The sequence below is a fragment of the Neodiprion pinetum genome, chromosome 6 (assembly GCF_021155775.2).
Source record: "Neodiprion pinetum isolate iyNeoPine1 chromosome 6, iyNeoPine1.2, whole genome shotgun sequence".
Taxonomy (NCBI): Eukaryota; Metazoa; Arthropoda; class Insecta; order Hymenoptera; family Diprionidae; genus Neodiprion; species Neodiprion pinetum.
The window spans coordinates 31,643,025-31,666,135 of NC_060237.1; the positions used below are offsets into that span (position 1 = coordinate 31,643,025).

The 23,111-nt window shown below is 40.1% G+C and overlaps 2 protein-coding genes across 6 annotated transcripts; both read left to right on the forward strand.

Moving 5' to 3' along the window:
- The first annotated feature begins 1,486 nt into the window (after positions 1 to 1,486).
- Prp3 (pre-mRNA processing factor 3) lies at positions 1,487 to 5,849 on the forward strand. Its single transcript, XM_046630753.2, has 5 exons — positions 1,487 to 1,962; positions 2,188 to 2,399; positions 3,864 to 4,650; positions 4,934 to 5,291; positions 5,366 to 5,849. Exons 1-5 carry the CDS (start codon positions 1,698 to 1,700, stop codon positions 5,763 to 5,765), a joined length of 2,022 nt encoding a protein of 673 aa, XP_046486709.1. The 5' UTR covers positions 1,487 to 1,697; the 3' UTR covers positions 5,766 to 5,849.
- Positions 5,850 to 8,084: 2,235 nt separating this feature from the next.
- Positions 8,085 to 20,999, forward strand: LOC124221094 (peroxidase). 5 transcript variants are annotated; one of them, XR_006883729.2, is made up of 8 exons: positions 8,086 to 8,709; positions 11,690 to 12,497; positions 13,715 to 14,142; positions 15,176 to 15,429; positions 16,718 to 16,967; positions 18,990 to 19,064; positions 19,163 to 19,281; positions 19,399 to 19,421. XR_006883729.2 is itself a non-coding variant. In XM_046630756.2 (8 exons), the coding sequence occupies exons 1-8, from the start codon at positions 8,669 to 8,671 to the stop codon at positions 19,812 to 19,814; spliced, it is 2,145 nt and encodes a 714-aa protein (XP_046486712.1). In that variant the 5' UTR covers positions 8,424 to 8,668; the 3' UTR covers positions 19,815 to 20,999. The 5 variants fall into 5 exon arrangements, 4 of the variants coding, with proteins under 4 accessions (XP_046486713.1, XP_046486716.1, XP_046486712.1 ...); XM_046630756.2 differs by lacking the exon at positions 18,990 to 19,064 and adding an exon at positions 19,730 to 20,999 and having other exon boundaries at positions 8,424 to 8,709; positions 19,399 to 19,558; XM_069136920.1 differs by lacking the exon at positions 18,990 to 19,064 and adding an exon at positions 19,730 to 20,999 and having other exon boundaries at positions 8,424 to 8,689; positions 19,399 to 19,558.
- The last annotated feature ends 2,112 nt before the right edge of the window (positions 21,000 to 23,111 follow it).

Genomic DNA, 23,111 nt, shown 5'->3' on the forward strand with positions numbered 1-23,111 from the left:
GCGTAACAAAAGACAAAACTGAATTCGTCAGGTCCTGTAAGTATAAAATTCTTCAGAATACGAAATTCATTTATTTAATTGTTCGTTGTAGTTGTTGTTGAAGTGGAAATAATTAAAACTTTCGTCACGTTTGACCTAATATCACCCAATTTCTAACCTATAATTCGAGAATATTCATATCACAACCTCTTATTTGCAGCCTAACGTAAGCATGTAACGTAAGCATGTAAACAATACATATGCTTGTGTGAGTAATACGATTCCGTCTCTGTCAGCATCGGGTGTCCCATGACACGGAATGCACAGGCCCGGAAGTGCCGACACCCAATCACCTAGCGCATTTCAAATTCAGCGCTAAAAGGAACAATCGCAATTTGCCGGCGATCGTTCCGTGTGTGTAATTTCCGTATCATGGGACAGTAGGAAAAATGCATCCCGTAAATCAGTGGAGCCGGAACGCCTCCGATTTGGGCTTGAAAAGTCACTGGGTTCAGGGTTCGTGGAGACGGAACAAATTCCGGACCATGGGACGGCAGCCTTATACCCGTATTCATAGTCGCTCCTTATCTCAAGGGTAAAGGACGCCTTGATGAAGGCTTCCTTGAATCTCAGAGGCATCCTCGTTTCATAGTCACAACTTGGCTCTCCCTTCCAGGAGGGAAGACATATTTAGGGATATGGGATTGCTTATGGTGGTAAAACTGCTGATCGAAGCGTCACTCGGTTATATTTAAATCTAACTTAAACCGCTTGGCTTTCATTGTCAAGTTGCGTCGGTTGATGAGAGTGTATAACTTCAAAGAGGTTAACTTGTAGACTAGCTGTGATCTCTGCGTCATACGGGTCATAAGTGCATAGTAGCCAAGCGCAAGCGCAAGCGTTGGCTACATAAAACGAAACTGCCAATCGCAGTGCCGAAGCTTTCCTCAAGGAAGCTCGAGATCTGCTTTGAAAGAAGGAGGCCAATAAGGCTCCTTGTGCTGTCAAGGAAGGACTATGAATACGGGTGTAACTCACTTCAATTTCACCTTCTCACATCAAATTTTGTGTCGAGTCAGCTCGCGCGAGGAAACTCGCACTTTCAGGAGGTGAGATTGACCGAAATAGGGTGAGCCGCTCACATTCGTCATTTTCACCCAATCCAAAAACTGTAATAAGCCCCCAGAACTTCGATTCCACCGTTTTTGGTGCTATCTTTGTCTCACACCCGCAGTTGATATACTGCCATCTCTTTCTAGCGATCTCGGGATTTGGGTGTATTCCAAAATGTACTTCCAGTACTGCCGACCGTGACGTCACGCAGTCAACTGCGAACTGCGTTCCGTTTTTACTTCGAGTTGCCAGTTGCAGAAAAAGCGGAACGCTACACCGAGGACGCGGCCATCTCTCAAGTACTGCAACTGCCTCACGTCCCAGACCGTAGTAGTCACAGTCAATACGTCACAAATTTCAGACGTCACAGACTGGCGGCAGGAAGCTGTCGCGCGGTTTCGGAACGCGGTTGCTAGTACTTGCAGTACTGCGAGTATATTTCGGAATACACCCATAGTATAAACATGGCTAGTTTTAGTACAAATCTAACCTCTGCGGTCTAAGCAGTTTTTGTCACGGTCAAGACTCTTATCAAGTGTTTTCTGTGTGGAATGTATTTTTCATTTTACCCTGCCTTACTTTTCGGTTACTCACGTGCGGGCTGAATGATACAACAACGTCGTCCGTATCTTGTTCTCTTTGGGGTTCAACGAGTAATTCTTTGCAGTTTTCAAATTGACTTTTTGCTACTTCTTGACATTCCAGTTGCACAACTTATTACAATGGCTTATCTAACCCGCAAAGAGATAGATGATATGAAGCCTCAAATAGAGAAGGCAGTACATAAGTTTCTGGGTTTTGGAGAGCCGTCAATTGTTACTACCGCTATAAACTGCATCACTTCGGGCTACGACAAGCGTAAAACTGCTGGTAAGTTTCTCTATATCACCGACATTCGAACTGATCTACAACTATAACCATTGAACTGTGTCGCTCATTCATTTATCCTTTTCACTCAGTGATTTCAAGTTTTCAATAAAACGCTACTACCTAGCGTTTAGTCAATTTACTTGAGATAAGTATTCATCTTCTGATGGCATGTCAAAACATTTTTTTACAACTTGTATATGTGGTATGTGACAATTTATGTTTTAGACAAACTTTCGGCACTCTTGGAAGAAAAGAAGGCTACCAAGTTGATGGAAAAAATATTTTCAATATACGATGACACCAAAGCTAACCAAAAGAGTAAGAAACGTCCTCATACCGATGACAAGGATAAGGACAGAGATGCAAAGAAACCGAAAACAAAAGAAGACGATTTCATGAACGAAAAACCTACAGAAGCACAATTGTCTGCTGACAAGGTACATTTAAGTTTATAAATCCACTGTCTAGTACCCGAACTGAGGGCAAAAATGCTTTGTATCACAAAAATTGTTTCGATCAACTAAATGCGGCATTCACGGACGGCGATACGAATATTTGGTTACAACAATTTATAAGCTGCTCAAACTAAATAAAAATTACTTCTGTTGACTTTATTATTACTTAACACAAGTAAGAGGATGTACAGTCAACGGAATATTAAGTTGAACGATCTCTATTCTATAGTTGATATAAAAATCATTTTGTTAATCTGAATATCCTACTTCTTGATCCAACAAATGTTTGATGAATGCAAGATCATGTTCTGTTTGTTTCAAAAAATTGTAGTCGTCGGAACTGAATATTCGGTTGGAAAAATCACAGCTAGGTACAAGCAACTGAACATTCAGTTCAGTATAGTGTTTCAATCATCTATTGAAACAACTTACTTGTTAACTTGAGTCTCATATCATTCAGATAAAAAAATGCTCAGGTTATAAAGTAAGGTTATGTTTTATTAGAATTACTGTATATTTCGTTTGACGAGACTGAATCATGGAATGAAAGGATGTCCTGCAGTCATTTGAAAAGGTCCTGATCAAAAATGAAAATAAAATTTTTAGCCTAATTACGACAGTTGGTGGATTTTTCAGTATTGCAAATAACTTATAATTGATTGCAAGTTGGATAAATCACATTTTTAGTTTCTGATTAAAGGCTGCATGATTTTGATCAGGATTCGAATCGGGGATTGCTCACTAATACTTATCATACCACCTAATCGTACATCTGTTGCCACTATGCCAAACTATCGCATAGATTTCGGGTTAACTTTGGCTCACTTAGATGACGAAATACACTTATCTCAGTGATATGAAGCTATTGCCAGCAGACATGAAAAGATTATGTACAAAATGCAAGGATTTCATCAATATTTCAACTATTTAACTGCACTGAAAAAGCCGACGACATAGTACAGTTGAATAATGAAATGCTCGACATGAATATTTTATTCATGTCATTAATTCAACACACAGAAAACATCGATTTCATTACCTTTATGTTTTCCCAGCTGCCACGAACGTTAGAGTTTCATGGTTTTTTTTTCAACCAACAAAATATTTGAAAGTAGGTAAATTTATTAGCCTATTTGTGTTTGTAGATAAATTTTGTTTTACCATATGTATGGAAACCATTTTCTTATTGTTTCGACTGATACATTCGTTTAAATCAGCAAAAGTATTTGCAGTTAGTCGCATTATCGCTGACTTGGATCAACGAAAAAAATGGTACCCACGAAATGTAGATTCGCTTACGCTAAGGAATTTAATTTTTTTTCATCCAATTAAATCGATTCAGTTGATTTACTGACTTTTCTTATCACCATTCGATTAACATTCATCAATGCTTGGTTAAGAATTTCATCTCCTCATTTTCCTCCTCTGCTACATTTTTTTTTATAGATAAAACAAATGATGATGAATGCTCAAAGAGAGATCGAGGAGCGCAAACGGGCGTTAAAGGCGATACGGCAAGATGATATGCCGCCAGTCAGACCCTTGTTCCGAGCTCGCGAATCCATGCCGTCCGTAGGGAGTATGTACAATCAGGGACTGTTGAGTAAAAATGATTCTGACAAAGCTCGGAAGATTGCTGCACTTCAGGCTCAAATTAGGAATAAACTCAGTTCGGGATTATTGGGAAGCCTGCCAGTCCCTGATAAGCCAACACCCTTGATATTGGATGAATCTGGAAGAACAGTCGATATTACAGGAAAAGAAGTTCAACTCACCCAGGTAGTTCCTACGCTGAAAGCCAATATTCGAGCAAAGAAACGGGAAGAATTCAAAGCCCAGCTGCAGGATTCTAAGGGGCCAGAGGAGATGCAGGATACGCATTTTTTTGATAGTCGGATCGGTGCAAAGCCAGCCCAAAGAAACAAGAGAGCCTTAAAATTTCACGAGCCTGGGAAGTTTCAACAGTTGGCAGATAGAATACGTATGAAAGCCCAATTGGAAAAACTACAAAACGAAATATCACAAATTGCCAGAAAAACCGGTATCAGTTCGGCAACAAAATTGGCACTGATTGCCCCCAAGACCGAGGCCATGAACGAAGATGTGCCCAATGTTGAATGGTGGGATTCGGTTATTATTACTGGATGTTACACAGATGACGAAGAACAAATGCCAATCAAGTTTTCTGCCATTACAAACTTGGTTGAACATCCTACGCAAATGCGGCCTCCAAGTAAGTTATGAAACTCTGGACGATCAGATTGTTTGTAATAGTACTTTCAGCTGCTTTCCGGTTGCATTATGAAAATTGAAATCCTCAAAGGAAGAGTGTTATAGCTCACAGTACCTTGAATAAATATCTTCAGAGAAATTCAAATCCTTGCCCTATTTACCAATAACCATATTTATTACATATGTGTGTAACTGCAGAGTTTTCATTTGCTCAAGAATTACCTGCTTGTATATTAATATGACCAACTTTAATTGTCTTCGATCTATTTTTCGTTTGCTTACAGCTGATCCTCTCAAGCCAATCTACATGCCAGTATTTCTGACAAAGAAGGAGCGTAAAAAATTACGTCGGCAGAACCGACGAGAAGCATGGAAAGAGGAACAAGAGAAGATCCGCCTGGGTTTGGAACCACCGCCTGAGCCAAAGCTGAGGATCTCTAATTTAATGCGTGTCTTGGGTACAGAAGCTGTACAGGATCCCACAAAAATTGAGGCTCATGTACGCCAACAGATGGCAAAGAGATTAAAGGCTCATGAGGATGCAAACGCGGCGCGTCGACTTACTGCGGAACAACGACGCGAGAAAAAAGCTCGTAAGCTGAAAGAGGATACCACCCTTGGAGTACACGTAGCAGTTTACAGGTAATCCATTGATATATACCCTGCACATGGGGATGGCCACGTTCATAGAACTATATTCAAATGAATTATTTCAGGATACGAGATCTAGTTAATAATGCATCGAAAAAGTTCAAAGTGGAAACAAATGCCAAACAATTATACTTGACCGGGTGTGTGATGTTGTTTCGCGACTGCAATGTAGTCGTAGTTGAGGGTGGAGCTAAACAACTGAGCAAGTATAAACGTTTGATGGTACGGCGAATAAAATGGGAAGAGGATATCGTCAAGGATAATGATGGAAACGAGGTGCCTAATAGATGTGTTTTGGTTTGGGAGGGTACAAGCAAACAGCGACACTTTGGCGAGGTAAAATTCAAGGTGTGCCCAATCGAAAAAATGGCAAGGGAACACTTCAAAAAACATCAAGTTGAGCACTATTGGGATCTAGCATATAGTGGTGCGGTATTAGACAATACAGATGATGCACGTACCTAAAACCTAGTGTGGTAATGAAACAATATTACAAACAATGAATCGTAGAATTCTTGGTGAGAAATAAATGATAAATAATCAATTTCAGATATTTTTACATATTTCGTGTAAAGTTGGAGTTTGTTAAACTAATTCAATTACTGAAAGGAGATGTGCTTCTGTTCATAATTATGTACCTAAGGATCACTTGTTAAACATCTGCTTTCGTCGCTTGGATTGACTGTCAGTACCAGGTCCCTGGCGCTCTTATTCATTTCATATAGGGAACTGTCTCCGCTTGTGATCACCATATACATATAGTTCGTACTGCATGGCGCTGGCATATTTCGGTGTTCCCCCCTCTTGCGCCCTAACACTCCTTACCGGCGCAAGCTAGCCGTAGTGGCAGCTGGTAGCAGCTGATGGCAGCGAGACGCCGCAGAATACTGCCAGCGCCACGGAGCGGCTGGTGATATTCGGGGGACAGGAATGTGGCTTGAGTGCCAGGGGGCTGGTCAGTATATCTATAGTCTTGATGCCCCTGTAAGTATCTCAGTAGTCATGACATGGAAAAATAGTCCTGAAATGAGAGACGTAGTCAGAAGTTATCGGTTCCTTAGAGTCCCTTTAATTGATGTGCCTCCAGGGAGTGATGAGTCAACGCTTATGGGGATGCTTAACCTTCATTTCTAGTTATATGAAGTAACACTGTCACATATTTGAAAGATTTCTTTTTGGGGGTATCTTTTGCGTAGAATTGAACTATCAAAAAATTGGAAGTGACCCAATTGTTCTAAGTCCTTTATAATTTTGTATTTCACGAACAAAACGACATATCACGTGATTTATACGACAGTTCGTTTAAAATAAAATCTAAAATACGTACAGATCGATTCAGATTTTTAAATCGTTTCTTAGCACGTCTGATGTACTTTTTACAAAAAAACAACATATTGTTCACTCTTTACATTGTTTTTTCACTCGAACTATATACCGTTCAATGATAGCCAATCTAAAATGTACGTGACATTCACTGTACACATACATCGATCTTATCGCCAAAGAGAAACATTTTGATAGATCTTACATACGGGTAATATTCTGAGCGTGTGGGGAGCATGCATGAAATTTTAGAAAGATAGCTCCAATCAAACTGATGATATAGGATTCACATTATAATAATAACAATAATACAATAATGAGTTATATACAAGAGTAACGGTAATTAGGGCTGTGCATGTACCAGAATTCTTCGGATCGGGTCGGCGAAAAAGTATTGATTTCGGGACGGTTCCCGGGATTTCCGAAAATCCGTAAATATCCGAAAACTTAGGGATTCCCGAAAATGTTGGGATTCTCGAAAATATCATATTTTTAAATTTTCGGAATTCCCGTATCCCCCGATGAAAGGTAATACACTTTTTACTGAAAATAGTGATCTCATTTAGATATACTATTCAGCATTAGTATATACAAAGATTTCGGGTTTCCCGAGCATTCCGGGATCGCCAAATAACCCGTTCCGAACCCAAACGTTTTTCCCAAGATTTCGTGACTCGCATAGCCTTGGCAGTTACATATAAAAAGTTAAAAAAAAGTGTAGAGTCTCATTGGATATTTTAGAGAAGGATGTCAAAACCGAGGAAAAAAAATCCTAATTTATTCACGTATTGCTATATTTGCGAAAGCTAACCATATTCTTAACAAAATAGGGTGCAATCGTTGTTATTCCTAAATTGAAACAAGTCAATAGTACTGTCCTTTTTCGCCTCATTACAGCAAGATAGGATGCACCCGTCAAAGTCGCTTTGCCCCATTTTATTTTTTTTTCATCCTCTATTTTGCAAAAACAACGTGTTAACAGTGCCTACAGCTAATATCGGCCTCTCTGGACCCCGGTTCAATATATTGCAATTTCATTTATTTGTTTAAAATACATTTCTAAGATATGTTCGGCTACTGAAGCACTACTTGAATCCAAGCGCAAACGATTCATTGTTAGGCAGTCCATTTCACGAAAGCGGTTCGGCCAACGGAACATCGAATATGACGACTAATTCTAAATTTGTAAACGGTTTACGTGCCTTGTGGTAAACGAGCTTGGGGATTTCCAATTAACAATAACGTTCACGGTAACCGTAGCGGCCAATCTTTATGCAAAATGGATTCTATAACGTTGAATTTGAATTTCGTTCGTCAAAGGTACTTCGTACAATAGTGACCGAAAGTTTGGCAGTCCTGAACCCTGTACAACCTCAATGGCAATACACTTATCGAGTTGTGACTCATCCTGTCTCCTCCTCCTTCCTAGTGTATGTGGTCAGAGCCGGGCGAAGTGGGCTCCGTCGGTCATAGTTGACCCACTGTACAAACGAATGGGATTTAAAAAAAATATCGGTAACGCTTGAAAAGTATTTTTAGGCCAAAGGAAAACAAATTACGGTGTCAAAATCGGTCTAACGTTATTCCTTTCTTACGGGGCCCACTTTGCCCGGACCTGTCTTACTCACATATACCACACGTACGCATACAGGGATGTAACCTCTTCTCTTGTACTTGAATCCCACTCTCTCGCAGCTAAAGCCCCGATCGTAACCACTTGTTTTGTAATATGCGTATGATGTATATGCAGATACATATAGCGTACACCAGTATAATAGCGGATGATGTCTAGGACCACCGTCTATACTACGGGTGAATGTAATCTGTGCAATCCTTAGCCTCGTTCTCATCACAAGCCTCTGTCTCGGTTCGGTGGATTCGGTCAATTGCTCTCTAACACTCGCAGTCAGCAGAGTGCAGGTTGCTCGTCGTTGTGGCGAATGAAGAATCTGAACAAAGAAAATCGTGTCCTAGGGATCTTGCTTCTCGTTCTTTGCGAAAACACTGTCACCAAATGAAAATTTCTCGTCGAAAGTGTTGATAGGATGAATGACATGGATTTCAAGGTAATTGGATTGGCGTTGCGGTAAGTATCACTTATACCTACTATATTATGCTAATGTATACTGTATACATACATTCCCTTTTTTCACGTCTACACATCGTCTAACGTAAGGATAGCGTACGCTTGTGCTTGGAATTATCAAATCACTTTTTAATTGATCATTAATATAATTTAAAATCATATTCATCTTACACTGTGCAAGGTAGTTGCTTGAAGAAATAAAACCAGTAGCGTTATTTAACGGAATATGTTTAAAAAGTGGGAAAAAATTTCGGTACATCAGACCTAATCTGAAACCTTTTGATTCAGCGAGTCAAAATATGCAGAATAAGCACCAGAAAATGATTACTTGTATGATACGCTTGATTGACCTTTTTCTGTTTTTGACGGTGTTTTCAACATGCTGATGCATTAATGAGAAGCGTACTGTATTGTACATACGTATTACCCCATACGCATAGATAAATCTCAAACTGTCAGTAATGAAATTACGCGAAACATTGAAAAGTTTTGATCCGTTCCAAATGTACACTAATCACGATCGATCCAGGCTTCATATCTTTTGAATTACCACAATTTTAATCCGTAAAAGTAATTTGTAATTTTGAAAACGAATTCAATTTTCACAATTCAGCTTAAACACCGTTCAGCTTACACTCAGTAAATTTGAAACGTGGTACAATGCACCGATATTGCATCTCTTAACGTATCATCCATCGTTGTGAAAAAATGTGGTCTGCTAGATTTGAATCCCTACGCATGAATCTGTGTACGGAAAATTCTTCGCGATCCTATAAGCGTCAGCTGCTCTATTTTTTTGATCAGCTGAAAAGAATTTTTGTGAATTATTGCAAATCTTAGGAGTAACCATTTGGAGAATGTTCTATTTCATCAATGTTCTGTAATGGCTTCATCAATATACCTATGTATAGGTATACATATACCTACACCTACACACATATATACGAGGACAGCTTCGCCTCCCTGCGCGCTCCGCGCGCCAACCACCATTATCGAGTTTTGATGGAAGAGTGGAGGGAAGGCGGTAAGGGGTCAGATTTTTTTAGGTATAGGGATGTATATGTGTAAAGGGTTAAGTGTTGAAGCCCTGATTTCTAGATGGATGTATATGCAGAAGGTGAAGGGTCAAGTCTTCATAGGTGTTACTATAGATATGTAGGGTAAAGGCTTGAATCAGTATAGCTATAATCGTATATACGTAATGTAAAGGGTTAAATCTTCACATGTATAGTAGTATATACGTAGGGTAAAGGGTTAAATCGTCATAGCCATGAGGGCATAAGCGTTGTAAAGGTCGAAGGTCGAAAATGGAAGGTCGAAAATCGAAGGTCAAAGATCGAAAATCGAAGGTTGAAGGTCGAAAGTTGAAGCTCGTAGATCAAAGGGTGAAAGGTTAAATAGGGGGAGGGCTGGTGGTGGATGGAATGGCTGGGGTGGGGAAAGGGAGGGTGAAGGGAATCTTACAAGGTATAAGGGCATATACGTGGGTTCGACGTTAAATCTGTAAGATCAGAGGGCATATACGCAGGATCCCTGACACGGCGGCGGCGAGATATCTTTATAATATAGAGAGATATATACATATACATATTAGGATGAGCCAAAGATTCGTCAAAATTGAGCGTTCGACCTTGAGATGACCTGCAAAGATCAAAATTTTCAATGTCCAATGTTATATGCGATCGTAGAATTTTCCATGCTTTATATTTCCGGTGGCAAAAACACGGGTTTCCATTCATAAAATTGGCCTCACCTTGAAATTACCTTATGGGGTCCGAACATCCTGTGATTTTCGGAAAATAGATTTTCCCCCCTCGTATAATTAAATTTGAACCTTTACCTACAATTAAGGCGATCGCCAGCGTTAAAATTCGCAGAATTGCCGAAGTTATAGGTATTCCTTGGTGGCATGCTTTCCGTGTGATCAGGGTGGTCCGACCCATAATAGTCCTTGTCAGGGTAAAATCCGTGGACTGGAGAGCCAGAGAAAATCCCGGTATCGTAGTATACATCATATTTTATACGACTCAAAGTTTTAAAGCCGTTCAGCCGTCCTCGGTTTCGTTTTATTGTTAATCGCCCCATGCTGAATGCTCCGAAACTAAGCAAGATACGAAAAAGTGTTTCACACAAAATATTCATGGTTCGATGGGGCAAGGAACATGAAACTATTGGATTCTTGTAAGTGAAGCCATCAAAGTCATACGACGGTCAACTTGCTTTTTCCAAATGGAACAGTGTGTGTTTTCCGTCAGCATCTACAAGGGTGTCAAATTTTGCATTTAAAAGAACGAGCCGGTCAAGTTGCTATAGAGCAAGGTACCGGTGACTAATTGATAAAAAATAAATAAAATACGATACAAACAAATCAATTGCCCTTTATCTAACCTCGCAGACACCAGATAAAAAACCATCCTGATAACTTTGGGTATTAGATTAGAATACTCGAGTCCGCAAGTAATTCCACGAAACCGATGAATTACCGGTACCTACCTTGCTTCGTAGCAGCTCCACCAGCTCATATCTCATCACCGGTCGAGTTCAAGTGATAAGTACGTAAGTACTGTTTGACGCTCTTTCAAATGGCGATAAAAAAGATAAACTGTTCCGTTCGAAAAAAGCAAGTTGACCTTCACGTGACCTCGGCGGCTCCACTTGCAAAAAAACTGATGCGTTCACGTTCTTTCCCACATCGAACCTTGATTATTTTGTAAGAAACATTTTTTCGTATCTTGTTTAGTTTCGGAGTAATCGGTCTGGGTCGATGCAGAAAAGAGAAGAAGATGGTAATTAGTAGAAGAGAAACAGTGGATCTGGCATCTTCGACAAAGCTGACAATAATTCGTTTCGCTGCATGTGAACGATATACCCATAGATATGTATGTAAAAAATGCAACTAGGTACCTATATTAAACTGAACAACCGTAACTACCAAATATCAGTACCTTGTTCAACGTAGCTAGTTCTATATCACTCACAGTTGGCTTTTGACCATTTCGGTGCTTGTGCACGGGACTCTCCTACCCGTACGTATGCTACAAGAGCTGGGTAAGCGCGCCAACGTGTTGAGCGCACGGTACGACCAGATGGAGGCTGGCATACTTGCCTCGAAGATTCACCTGACTCAGGGTACACCTGCTTGGTATTTAGGAGCATCACATACGATCCTTCCGGAAGTCAGAAATCTCACGCACAGGGCAATTCGATCAGAAACCGTTGCGATGATGTTAGTGGCAGCTATGAATATGACACCGCACGAGGCTGTCGCGATCCTACCTTCAATGGGACCGGCCGCATTCGGACTATGCGACAGCAACTCTGAGGAATTTTTCGAAATAATCGAGAGTTGTGAGAGTACGATTTGTCCGAGTAGGATGAAGTACAGAAGCCAGTCGGGTCGGTGTAACAACCCCAAACACTCCAATTGGGGTACTGCTTTTGAGTCATATGTCAGACTCTTGCCGGCTGAATACGCGGACGGCGTATCGCTTCCCCGGTTCTTGAATCTCCCGAGTGCCCGGGATGTATCGCTGGGTGTCCACTCAGGTCTACCGGATCAGCCACATCCACATTTGATGGCCCTGGCGGCGTTATTCGGTCAGTTCATCGCGTACGATTTGTCTCACACACCGAAGGTCGAACTGCCCGACGGAACGAAGCTCAAGTGCTGCGATGTCAGCTATGAACACTTTCATTCCGAGTGCTTTCCTATAAAGACTGGCGACAACACGGCGACCCACTGTATGGAGTATACACGGTCGGCCCCGGATCCCGGAAACATCTCCGAGGTATATTTCTAAATGCACTGTATTTACGTACATACATACATATGTAGGGAAAAGTGAGCTATATCGTATAACTCTCTAAGAAATGATGGACGTATAGGGTAAGCAGTGTATGTCCCATTCCCCGAAAAGCAGCTCTGGTACAAAAACCTAGCTTGTGCTAAGTACATTAAAGTGGAAACCTTCAATAAAAAATCACTTTGTACTTTAGAAACAACCAAAATGACAATGTTCATTCAAATGAGTACCAGCAACAATACCCTACCTTCAAAAAAGTAGTGAAATCAAAATCCTTACTGGCAAGTACATCTGCACTTCTTCGCAATTATAATAAATGAACACTACAAATATAGAATTATGGACGAAATTAAGAATTCGGGGTTAGATGTATTTGAGGGGCCATTTTATTTGCCATGTGATAAAACTACTTTTGAATTGCATGGAAAACGACCCTGGTACCCCAGAGGGCTCTGCAGCTTTTATTCTATTACGTGTGTCTTAAACTCCACGGGTGGAGCTATTTTCAGTGTACATACTCATATGTCGTATATGTGTACAGTTCAAGCGTATGTCATGTTATCCATTCTGAAAGTCGACTAGACGACGGTCGACGAAAATTCTTGACTGAAATGACAATTTCGACGACGTTGGAAATATTACAACTGTTATATCTGGTCTCTCGGTGCACCGATTGCATCGATATATAGCTTAAATGAAAGCTCTCGGAAATTACGTTTCAACTGAAATTGTCAAATGTCGTGATTCATCATGAGAGGAGAGAAATATGTGATGACATTTTCGCCATACAGGCCACAAGCTTCTCTTCGCGGTAAAGGAGGATATGTACGTTGGCTCGCGCGCTGAATTATTATTTATTATCAATGAACTTAATGCAAGGAACGACTGTTCCTTTTCACAGAGTGGAACGATTTACCTAGCGGCGCGAGGTAGCCTACTTTCCCCTACATACCTATATTGTAGGAAGAGAATAGATATATCATAAGGAATCTGGGTGCGAGCTTTTTTTATAGCTCACCCAAAATTCATGAAAACACCTATATATTATACTTTTGACATACGATTTCAAGTTTCATACTGTGCAACCAATGTATTTCATGAATGCAAGTAATTTACAGAAAACGATTTTTCCAAAGTATTGTACATGTACGCACGATAGAGCCATCTAAGATTGATTAATGTAATCACCACACATTATATAGGGCTGTAGGTTAGGGCCGCGACAGCAAATAAACCAGGCAACATCATACCTGGATCTGTCTTCGGTCTATGGAATTTCTGATTCGAAGACGAGAGTACTGCGCTCAGGTGTCGGAGGCCGCCTGAAAACGCAAAGGAAAAATTTACCAATGCCCTCTGCAATACCGGGCAGCTGTCGGAGTGATATCGCAGCGTTTCCGTGCTTTTACAGTGGCGATGCCCGTGTCAACGAACATCCGGGTCTCGCTCTCATACACCTTCTCTTTATTCGAGAGCACAATAAGGTGGCAGCTCGACTCGAGTCCCTCAATTGTCACTGGAATGATGACACGTTATTTGAGGAAGCTCGGCGAATCGTGATTGCCGAATTACAGCACATCACCTACAACGAATTCCTGCCAGTTGTCCTAGGCGAGTCTGCGCTTGACAGGTTCGCATGTTTATCATTCGTGTATTCAAAACGTTGCCGCATGTAGAAAAAAACGTGCAGCAGTTCGGTTGATGTAACTGCAATTTTTCTACAAACCGTTACAAGCAGTCACAAGCAATAAACATTTTCGATGAATCGCGTTGATAGATTATTTGAAAACGAAGAAGGTCAGAAAGGAAGTTTCAGAGTTTTTCGAATCAGAGTCAGTTTGACGAAATTTGGGTAGACGAAGGCTGCGTGAGGCACTTACGGAAACGATATGATCATGCAGGTCATATTGGCACATTTCCCTCTTCTGGTTCACCTATCGTTGAAGAAAATATCTCACTGCTTGTGTTGCCCAACAATAAAGAAATAAAAAAAAAAAATGTTTTTCGGGGCTAAGTGAGATGCCTCCAAAAAATAGAGAAAACATTTAAATCAATCTTTAGCTTGTCTCACTTTGTTCCGGGTATCCCATTACATTCTGCTCCTGTGTCTCCTATATTACGCTATGTATGTCAGCGGTTTAAGATTGTAGCTAATAATGTGATATGAGAACGTCTTCAACTCGCACTTTATCATAGATTCCTTATCGGGGGTACGGAAAGAATGATTTTGTTCATATCGACTCGAAATAGTCATTGGAAAATTATATTTCATGACAATACTGACAACATTTCTTGTGTAAACGGAACTATGGTCAGTTTAACATAATAAAGGAGAGATTGATGCAGCGTGCAGCACTCGAAGCACATGAAAAACTTGGTGGAGAAACATTTTATTAACCTTTTACTACATTGAACGTGGGCCACTCTGCCGCGCAAGACACAAAAACGTGTTTTTCAAGAACTGATGTTTTTATTCACCTCATAAAGTGAAACATGCAAGATAAGTTTAATTAAACAAGAATAGAAAAATATAATTGGAAAAACCATAATCATGTTCTTTCCTTAAATGCCCCACTTTATCGCTAACTACTCTGTATACATCTATGTAGTAGTATAATAGTCATGACTGCTGAAAAGCTTCTCTTCCGTGATGTCGCGTCTAGATGGAATCTTCGACTCAAGGTGGAAGGCTTCTTCGGGGGATATCAACCGCAGACAGATGCGACATTGTCAAACGCGGCTGCTTCCGTGGGTCTTCTTTTCGTCGCGGCAATCACCCCCAAGACCATCGATCTGGTTGATACGCGATCGAAAAAGTTCGTCAAGTTTGGCGAAAGATCTTTACTTTCTTCGTTTTACGCACCGCAGGAACTTTATGAAGCCGGTGCAATTGATCGACTGATCGCCGGGGTAACAGGTGAGATAGACGAGAAATAGATTTAAATATTCATCGATCCTGCAGCCAAATAACATAGTTGTAAGTTTTAAATATCGACGGCTATCAATATGCATGAACCAAGAATGACGACGATGGCTGAAATTCTTATCTACAGACTTCAAGTCCGACGGCAGAAAAAGAAAACCGCATTAAAACGTATGAGAACTATACAGGATTTGAATAAGTTTTATATGGTTATTGATATTCGTATGTCTTTTCGTATATTTAAGGAATCTTTTCATATGATTTATCATAATCCGAATCATGACAAATGATGATTAGTCAGTCTGAAATTTTGCATAGAGCGGCGTTATTGGGGTGAACGTACGTGGTGAACTCGGTTTAAAGTAAAGCGAGAATGAATATATCAGTCTTCCTCTCACCATAATTCATCGCGAGTCCGAAATTTGCACAAACGTTATTTTAATACGTGATTTTAAGTCTATACAAAGCAGAATAATGACCGCAACTTGCAATACGAAAAATTGTTCAATAGCAGTTTTATAAGGCAAGGGTGAAAGGTGCCACTAATTGTGGTCACTGCGTGATCTTCGGCCAGACGTGGGAAGAGTTTTAATAGCTTCTGGTACTATAGTTCCATATATTTTCTATAATTTAATTAATTACAAGACATCGCACCCCGGCGAACAGGATGACACAACTCAAAAATTAGCATTTTTGAGTTGGCGCTATACTTGGATTTGAAAAGTTCGAATCTACAAGCTTGAAAAGTGTCTTTTCTGTAGTTAACAAATTTTCCGACAAAGAGCAGAGAACTGCAATATGTAACTTTCATAAGCGTCCAAGGGTTTTACTCATATTAGTTTGCTTCTACTGAAAAATCACAATTTTTTAGTTGTGTCACCCTCGTCGCCGGGGTGCGAAATATATTCTAGATTAAGTACTGGACAGAACATTTTATTACTAAATTGTTTGAAAACGAAATTTTACAGTGACCAAATCTGACCAAACAATTTTATACGATTTGTAGCGAAGCCTTCATTTAAGGTATGTACTGTACACGACCACAAGTAGATCAAATGTTGATGCCATATAGTACTGAGTTGGCCAATTAAAACCAGATATTGATAGGGCACCATGCTGAATTTGGTCTATGAACAATGCGTTGTGGATCTTGTAACGATCGCTGACATACGAAGTTACGTTGATGAGAAATGATGGGATTGGAAAATAAAACTAAATATGCATACATTTGTATGATTATTTCATCGGCACCTAATTGAATGAAATTCTGTTTCGAATACAGCTAGCCACTCTAGGAAACCTATGCCTCCCGGACTCAACGAAATATTTCTTGGACGATACTTCCACGACGGTAAATCTTCGGAGAATCCGATCGATCTTGTTGCGCAGCTCATTCAACGCGGCAGGGATCACGGTCTACCGCCTTATACGAAGTGGAGGACATTTTGCGGAATGCCTGACGTCAGTACCTTCGCGGATCTCCGTGGTACGATATCCGTCGAAGCTATACGGAGGTTACGCCTCATATACGGGCAAGTATAAACAACTAGAGTATTTACTTTGCCGAGCGTTCACGACTTTCCGTTATTTCATGACACAATACCTGCAATGCAACGTCGAAATCTAAGGGGAGTCTGTTATTAGTCTGTTTATACGACATGTAATGAAAAACACGAACGAGGTAATCGCATCGGACGGTATAGGTGAAGGTGAGAGTGTTACGGAGCCTGAATAATCCAAATCGCACGAATACGTAATTAAGCAGGTATTTTATACATACTTACACTGTAGTAGAATGCATTCAGCGTTCCGTTCATGATGAGCGTCGCATGTCCTTGGCATTATCGGGCTCTGTCTTACATCACCGTCTCACCGTTTACATTTCTCCTATTCCGTTTCATGTTACCATGTAACGGAAACCAGTGGCCTTAAAGGATTACGTGGGTCTTTAACTTTCAAAAAATCCATTGTTTCTATAAATTTTTTCTAATAATAGTAAAAGAATCATTTCAATAAAACGTAAGGTACATAACGGAATAATGTTTGAACTATATTTTGTAAAATTTTTATCCAAAAATGTTGAATATTCTGTCGTTCCGAAGTGGTTTACGGAAACCCAGTATTTTCGCGGTGGACTCTATAAATGATCCTGCTAGTTTCATCTGGAATCAAAAAACCAAATATTTTCTGCTAGTAGGTGAGCATAGCTAGAGAAAGAACGAAGGGATTTTTTTCGTCGATCACAACTTGTTCTACAAGGCAATGCATGGTGTAAAGTATACCTAAAATTGTACGTTTTTGCAAAAAGCTGTGCCTATGATTCAAATTAAAATTTGTTTTAAAAATCCATCGTTCATTTTCTAGCTTATATACTCACCTACTAACAGAAAATATTTGGCTTCATAATTTCAGGTGAAGCTAGCAGGAATTATTGTGTTCACTGCGGAAATACTAGGTTTCTGAGAACCACTTCGCAAGGACTGAATTTGCTAAATTTTCAGATAAAAATTGTACGCAATATAGTTCAAATATTATTCTCTCGTATGCCTTAAGTTTGATTAAAATAAATCTATTATTGTGTTGGAAAAAAAAAAATTATACGACAAATGGATTTCTTGAAAGTTAAAGACCCACGTAACCCCTTAACACGATAGTTGCACGTATAAATTCCATTTGTCAACGAGACGTGGATCGACATGCGGATCCTGCGAACTTTCGAATTTCTCGACAAGATGTTTGGCAATATTACATATATGTCATGATTATACGTAATATCAACCAAAAACGTCATAAATCACGAAAGAATATCATTAAATAGGAATTGGATCGATTCATCCGTAGTAAAAATTATTCCTCGCAGTACTCAGGTACTGAAATACGCGTTTCACATTTAAAAGTGTCACGTACATACACACATACCATAATCAGTCAGTATGTTTCGCAGAACGTACCTATTCACGTTACATTCGGTGTATCAGGTAAAGTAATGTATTGTAAACGTTCGAGAAAAATGAATATTCAATATGCTACGGCGAGACGTGATTTCGTAAAATAATGATGTGAGGAAAGTTGTGTCACCGTAATTTTCGATATACATATTTAGTCGGTACAACATGTATATCAGTTACTGTATTATTCAATATTATCCTCCTTCTACGAATTTGGTGCATTACCGTATTATCAATTAATTATGGTCATGAATTAAACTTGAACACTAAATATACCGGGTGTTTGCGAGTAAACGACACAATATGTTGGGTTGCCCACCGCTACGGGAATCAGATATCGGTAAAACAGACCTACCCATCACAGAACCCTTCAGTATAGGTCAAACAGTGAAATTCCGCAATAGCGGACATCTTTGGGACTAAAAGTATTGTTCGTTATTGTGGAGTGTCTCCGCTATTCAAAACAATATTAACGTGTAAATTGTGCTTCTGGAGACTTTTAGACTGTCCGTTGTTGTGAGGTGTCCGTTAAGAGAAGTTTCACTGTAAACAACGAAACAACTGCTTGGCCAAATTAACACATCTTGTCAACACGGACAATTTCAGCTCATTCGTGAGGACTTTAAATGCGTTGCCTAGTTTGAGGCGGCGGTTAACAACATTCCTTCAATAAGTTACTACGTAAATTTAATTCAATATGCCATAGTATGAGTGCTAGTGCTTACCGATCATTTGTCTATTTTAGTGATAGACTCCCATGTTTTGAATTTCTACCGTAGGAGTGTCAAGGATGTCGACCTCGTTACCGGAGCCTTCGCAGAGGCTCCCATTGAGGGATCCATAATAGGTCCAACATTTTCATGTCTACTCGGTCGCACGTTCAGAAATATTCGCTTCGGTAAGATCTCTACGTGTATTCAAAGAGGGCCTGTGGACTTGAGTACTTAATTGGAGTAGTAATTATTCACTTATTGTTAGCATGTTTTTACCTTACCCTCATGCCCTATAACTACAGGTGACAGATATTGGTACGAGAACGGAAATACACCCGGAGCTTTTACATTGGAACAGCTGGAAGAAATACGCAAGAGCTCCATGGCAATGTTACTGTGCAACAACGGGGATCATCTCGAACAAGTGCAGCCAAGATCCTTTATCTTGAGCGATCCTTTCTTGTGAGTTTGCGTATTCATCCATCAATGACCGCTCTACTGTCATTTATGTCTCCTGGTCATGCACTGAACTCGGTTACTATATTAATCACATCTTGTACAACCAAGTGATGAATTTATATATGTATACTTGAACTGAAATACTTTCTAAATGAGTTTAACTTGACCCTACAGAAACCCAGTTTCCAACTGCTCAAGGCTGACTAACTTGGACTTAACACCTTGGAAGGAGAGATTAACAGGGAACGACTTGACTTAGTCCTATGCAAACGCTGTGTACTTCAGTTCGTGTCGCGGAATATCCATATTGATGAAACAAAGTGATTCTGTACATAAATGAGTTGCTTAGAAGCAATCAATCAATAATTTTTCAGTTGTTTATAATACCCTCACTGAGAATTCATTCCCTTATAGCTATGAGTTATTTCAATCAGTATAAATTGATTAGCTTCAATACGCATTAAGTCAGACTTGTATCAAAATATGATGCAGGTGGGCGTACTGTTTGGAACTTTGAACAATAAATTGAAGTGTGCATTAAATGCTTTTTTTTTTGTACACCGCGTACCTGAAAGCTAATATCTGTCAATGCTTCTAGTCAGGTACAGCAGTGCAGCATTTTGAGTGTTGCAACGATTGCTCCCGCACCGCAAGCGTGTTCTAATTACAAACGATAGCGTGACCAATTCTACAGCACATAATTAACAAGTAGGGTGTAGGGTGAGCTGTGCAATATCAGCCGTACAAGTAGTATAATGTAAACATTTTTTTATAGTCGTCTGTACAGAATAAGGATTATTATTAAACAATAGTTCTTTACCTCATAGAATCTGCAACAATTCTTATGAAAAATGTGCAGTACTGCTTGAACTCAAGTTCTCTTAATAGGTGCCGTGCCATCAAGTTTTTAATTTCTGTCAAATGATAGAAAAGTCTATCACACTGTATAAGCAAATACAGATAAAATGCTTGACACTTTCTACGTCAGGTCGAGAAAATAATGTTGATGTTGAAAGCGACATTTTCAATGAATTCCAATATCCCATGTCTCAAAATTCAATATCTATATAGCTTGATAAGTGTTCGCAGTACAGATTAGTATAAAGTGTTCCGTAGCAAGGCTGTTTCAATTCACAATTTTCGGCCTACATATATAGGGTTTCGCAGTTCTCGTATATCGATTATCTAATGAATTTTGAGACAACTTAAATGTTTGCGATTTTCACAAATGTCACTTTTCAGATCATGTCTAGCACTACCAGCAATACAATATAAATTCTTTGTGTCATAATTATTTACATTGCGGCTAAAGTAATAGTAACTAATTGTTTGAATGTTACTTTCTACAATACATTTTTTACATCCAATGAACCTCTGTATAATCGAATGTTCGAAGGGAGTTTGATGCTTTCACTCATAAAAGTTGTAAAAAACCTCATCTGAATCAGTGAAATAATTCGTGCGGTGAACATCCGATGCAAATCCTTTGAACCAGCCTCGAAAAGTGAATCGTTCAGAAGTTGACTACTTTTTGCGAATGGGCGCGGATTTAATCTTCCAAAAACGAACGAAAAGCTCCGAAAGAATTCTAACTAATGTGACTCTCAGGGTCGAAAACTACCTCTGAGGCCTCGAGTCACCCTATTACGGTCAATCTCACCTCAGTTAAAGTGCGAGTTAATCGAATTTAAAGGTCATCCAATTACCAATTCCAGGGTAATAAGGTTCCTGGGTATCCATCTCGATCGAAAGTTAATTTGGAGAACCCATATAGATTACAACCGGGTCAGGGCTCACAAGGCTATGTCAATCTTAAAATTCATTTCCAGCTTCACCTGGGGAGGTCATCCCTCCACCATGATAACGGTATACAAGTCACACCTCTCCTTAGTTCCAGTACTGCCGACCGTGACGTCACGCAATCAACTACGAACTGCGTTCCGTTCTTACTTCGAGTAAAATCGGAACGCTACACCGAGGACGCGGCCATCTCTCAAGTACTGCAACTGCCTCACGTCCCAGACATGCCCAGACAGCAGTAGTCGTAGTCAACAAACGTCACAAATTTCATGACCTCTCTAACTGGCGGCAGTAAGCTGTCGCGCGATTTCGGAACGCGGTTTCCAGTACTTGCAGTACTGCGAGTATGTTTCGGAATACGCCCGTATAGTTAAAGGCTCGCTGACCAGCGGTCAGCAGCAGTGATCGAGCAAAGCGCCGTCTTGACCAATTCAACATAGCTCTTCCCGCCATACGTCTATCTTCTTTGACTGAGTCTATGTGCTTAGCATGGGACAATACTAGGCTCACTAGGAGAAAAATATACACTGCTCCAATAGGGAATTCGCTATAATTCTCAACCTCATCCAGGGGTTCTTCTGTCGGCTAATATCTTAGCTAATATCAATGATAATAATGTGGAACAGGTTAGATCGTAATTATGTGAGCACTCAGATTCTGTAAGAGGAATTTTAGTGATACATATGCTGGCAACACTGCTAGTAACTTCGTACAAGAGTGTGTAGAGGTTGGCAACGAGGACAAGTAGAGTGGTGAGAGTAAGGAGGAACGGACAAGTGTTGTCGACCGGTCGTTTGCCACGAAGGACTGATCTTATAAACGTCGAGAATAATCCTTAGAACTATGTCTCTTGTCAGTTGTTACGTTAAGTGTTTCTAATAATAAAACTTAACATTCATAGTCATCGAGCTACAAACTGAGTGAGCCATAATAACCTACCTGATCCGACACCAAAGCAATTCGCTAACACATAGTTAGATTTTAGTGCTTGAGCATCATGTAGTAACTTTCGGTTTATTGTTAAATTCTCGTACTGATATTGGGGACCATGGAATCTAACGTGAAAACATTGTGGTTGGTCGCGTCAAAAAAAAGAGAGCGCCACTGTAGTTATCAGCTGGGACGAACACCGCTCGGAATCTCGAAAATGAGGTCAGTATATTTTTGACCGTCAACGTGACTATACACTCGTAACACTTTCCAAAATGTTCATTGGTGACGTGGATAAACACAGTGATTGAGTATGCACAGTGTACATATGTGCATGTATGCGTACAGTACAGCATTTCGACACAATCTAAAAATCAAAGTGCCGAATCTTCCAGAAGTGTTCGTTAGGTCGAGATGCTACGGACATAACGCTCTGTAGAGGTCACATACCTCAAAAATGCAAGCGTCGGTGTTGCAGCGATACGTTCAGGGTATTCACAAAACCCAGGGACGCCACCCGCCGAGGCATCCGATGTGCCCATAGAGATATAAGAATAGAGTACGTGAGTCAGCCGATACGACCAGTAGCGGGATTCTGTAACGGTTGAGGGAGAAGGCCACATAAGAACCGCAAGGAACATGCTTGTGAGGTGTGATGCTAGGGATGAAAACCCTAAAGGACAGTAAATCAAAAAGGCAAGAGCCGCGCGAAAGTGACAACGAATGGACAGGAGTTGTTGAAGTGACGTGCTAATAACTAACTTTTAGATAAGTGCTAAATACATGCTGCATGCCAAGGTGGACAATTACCGAGGTAAACAAACAG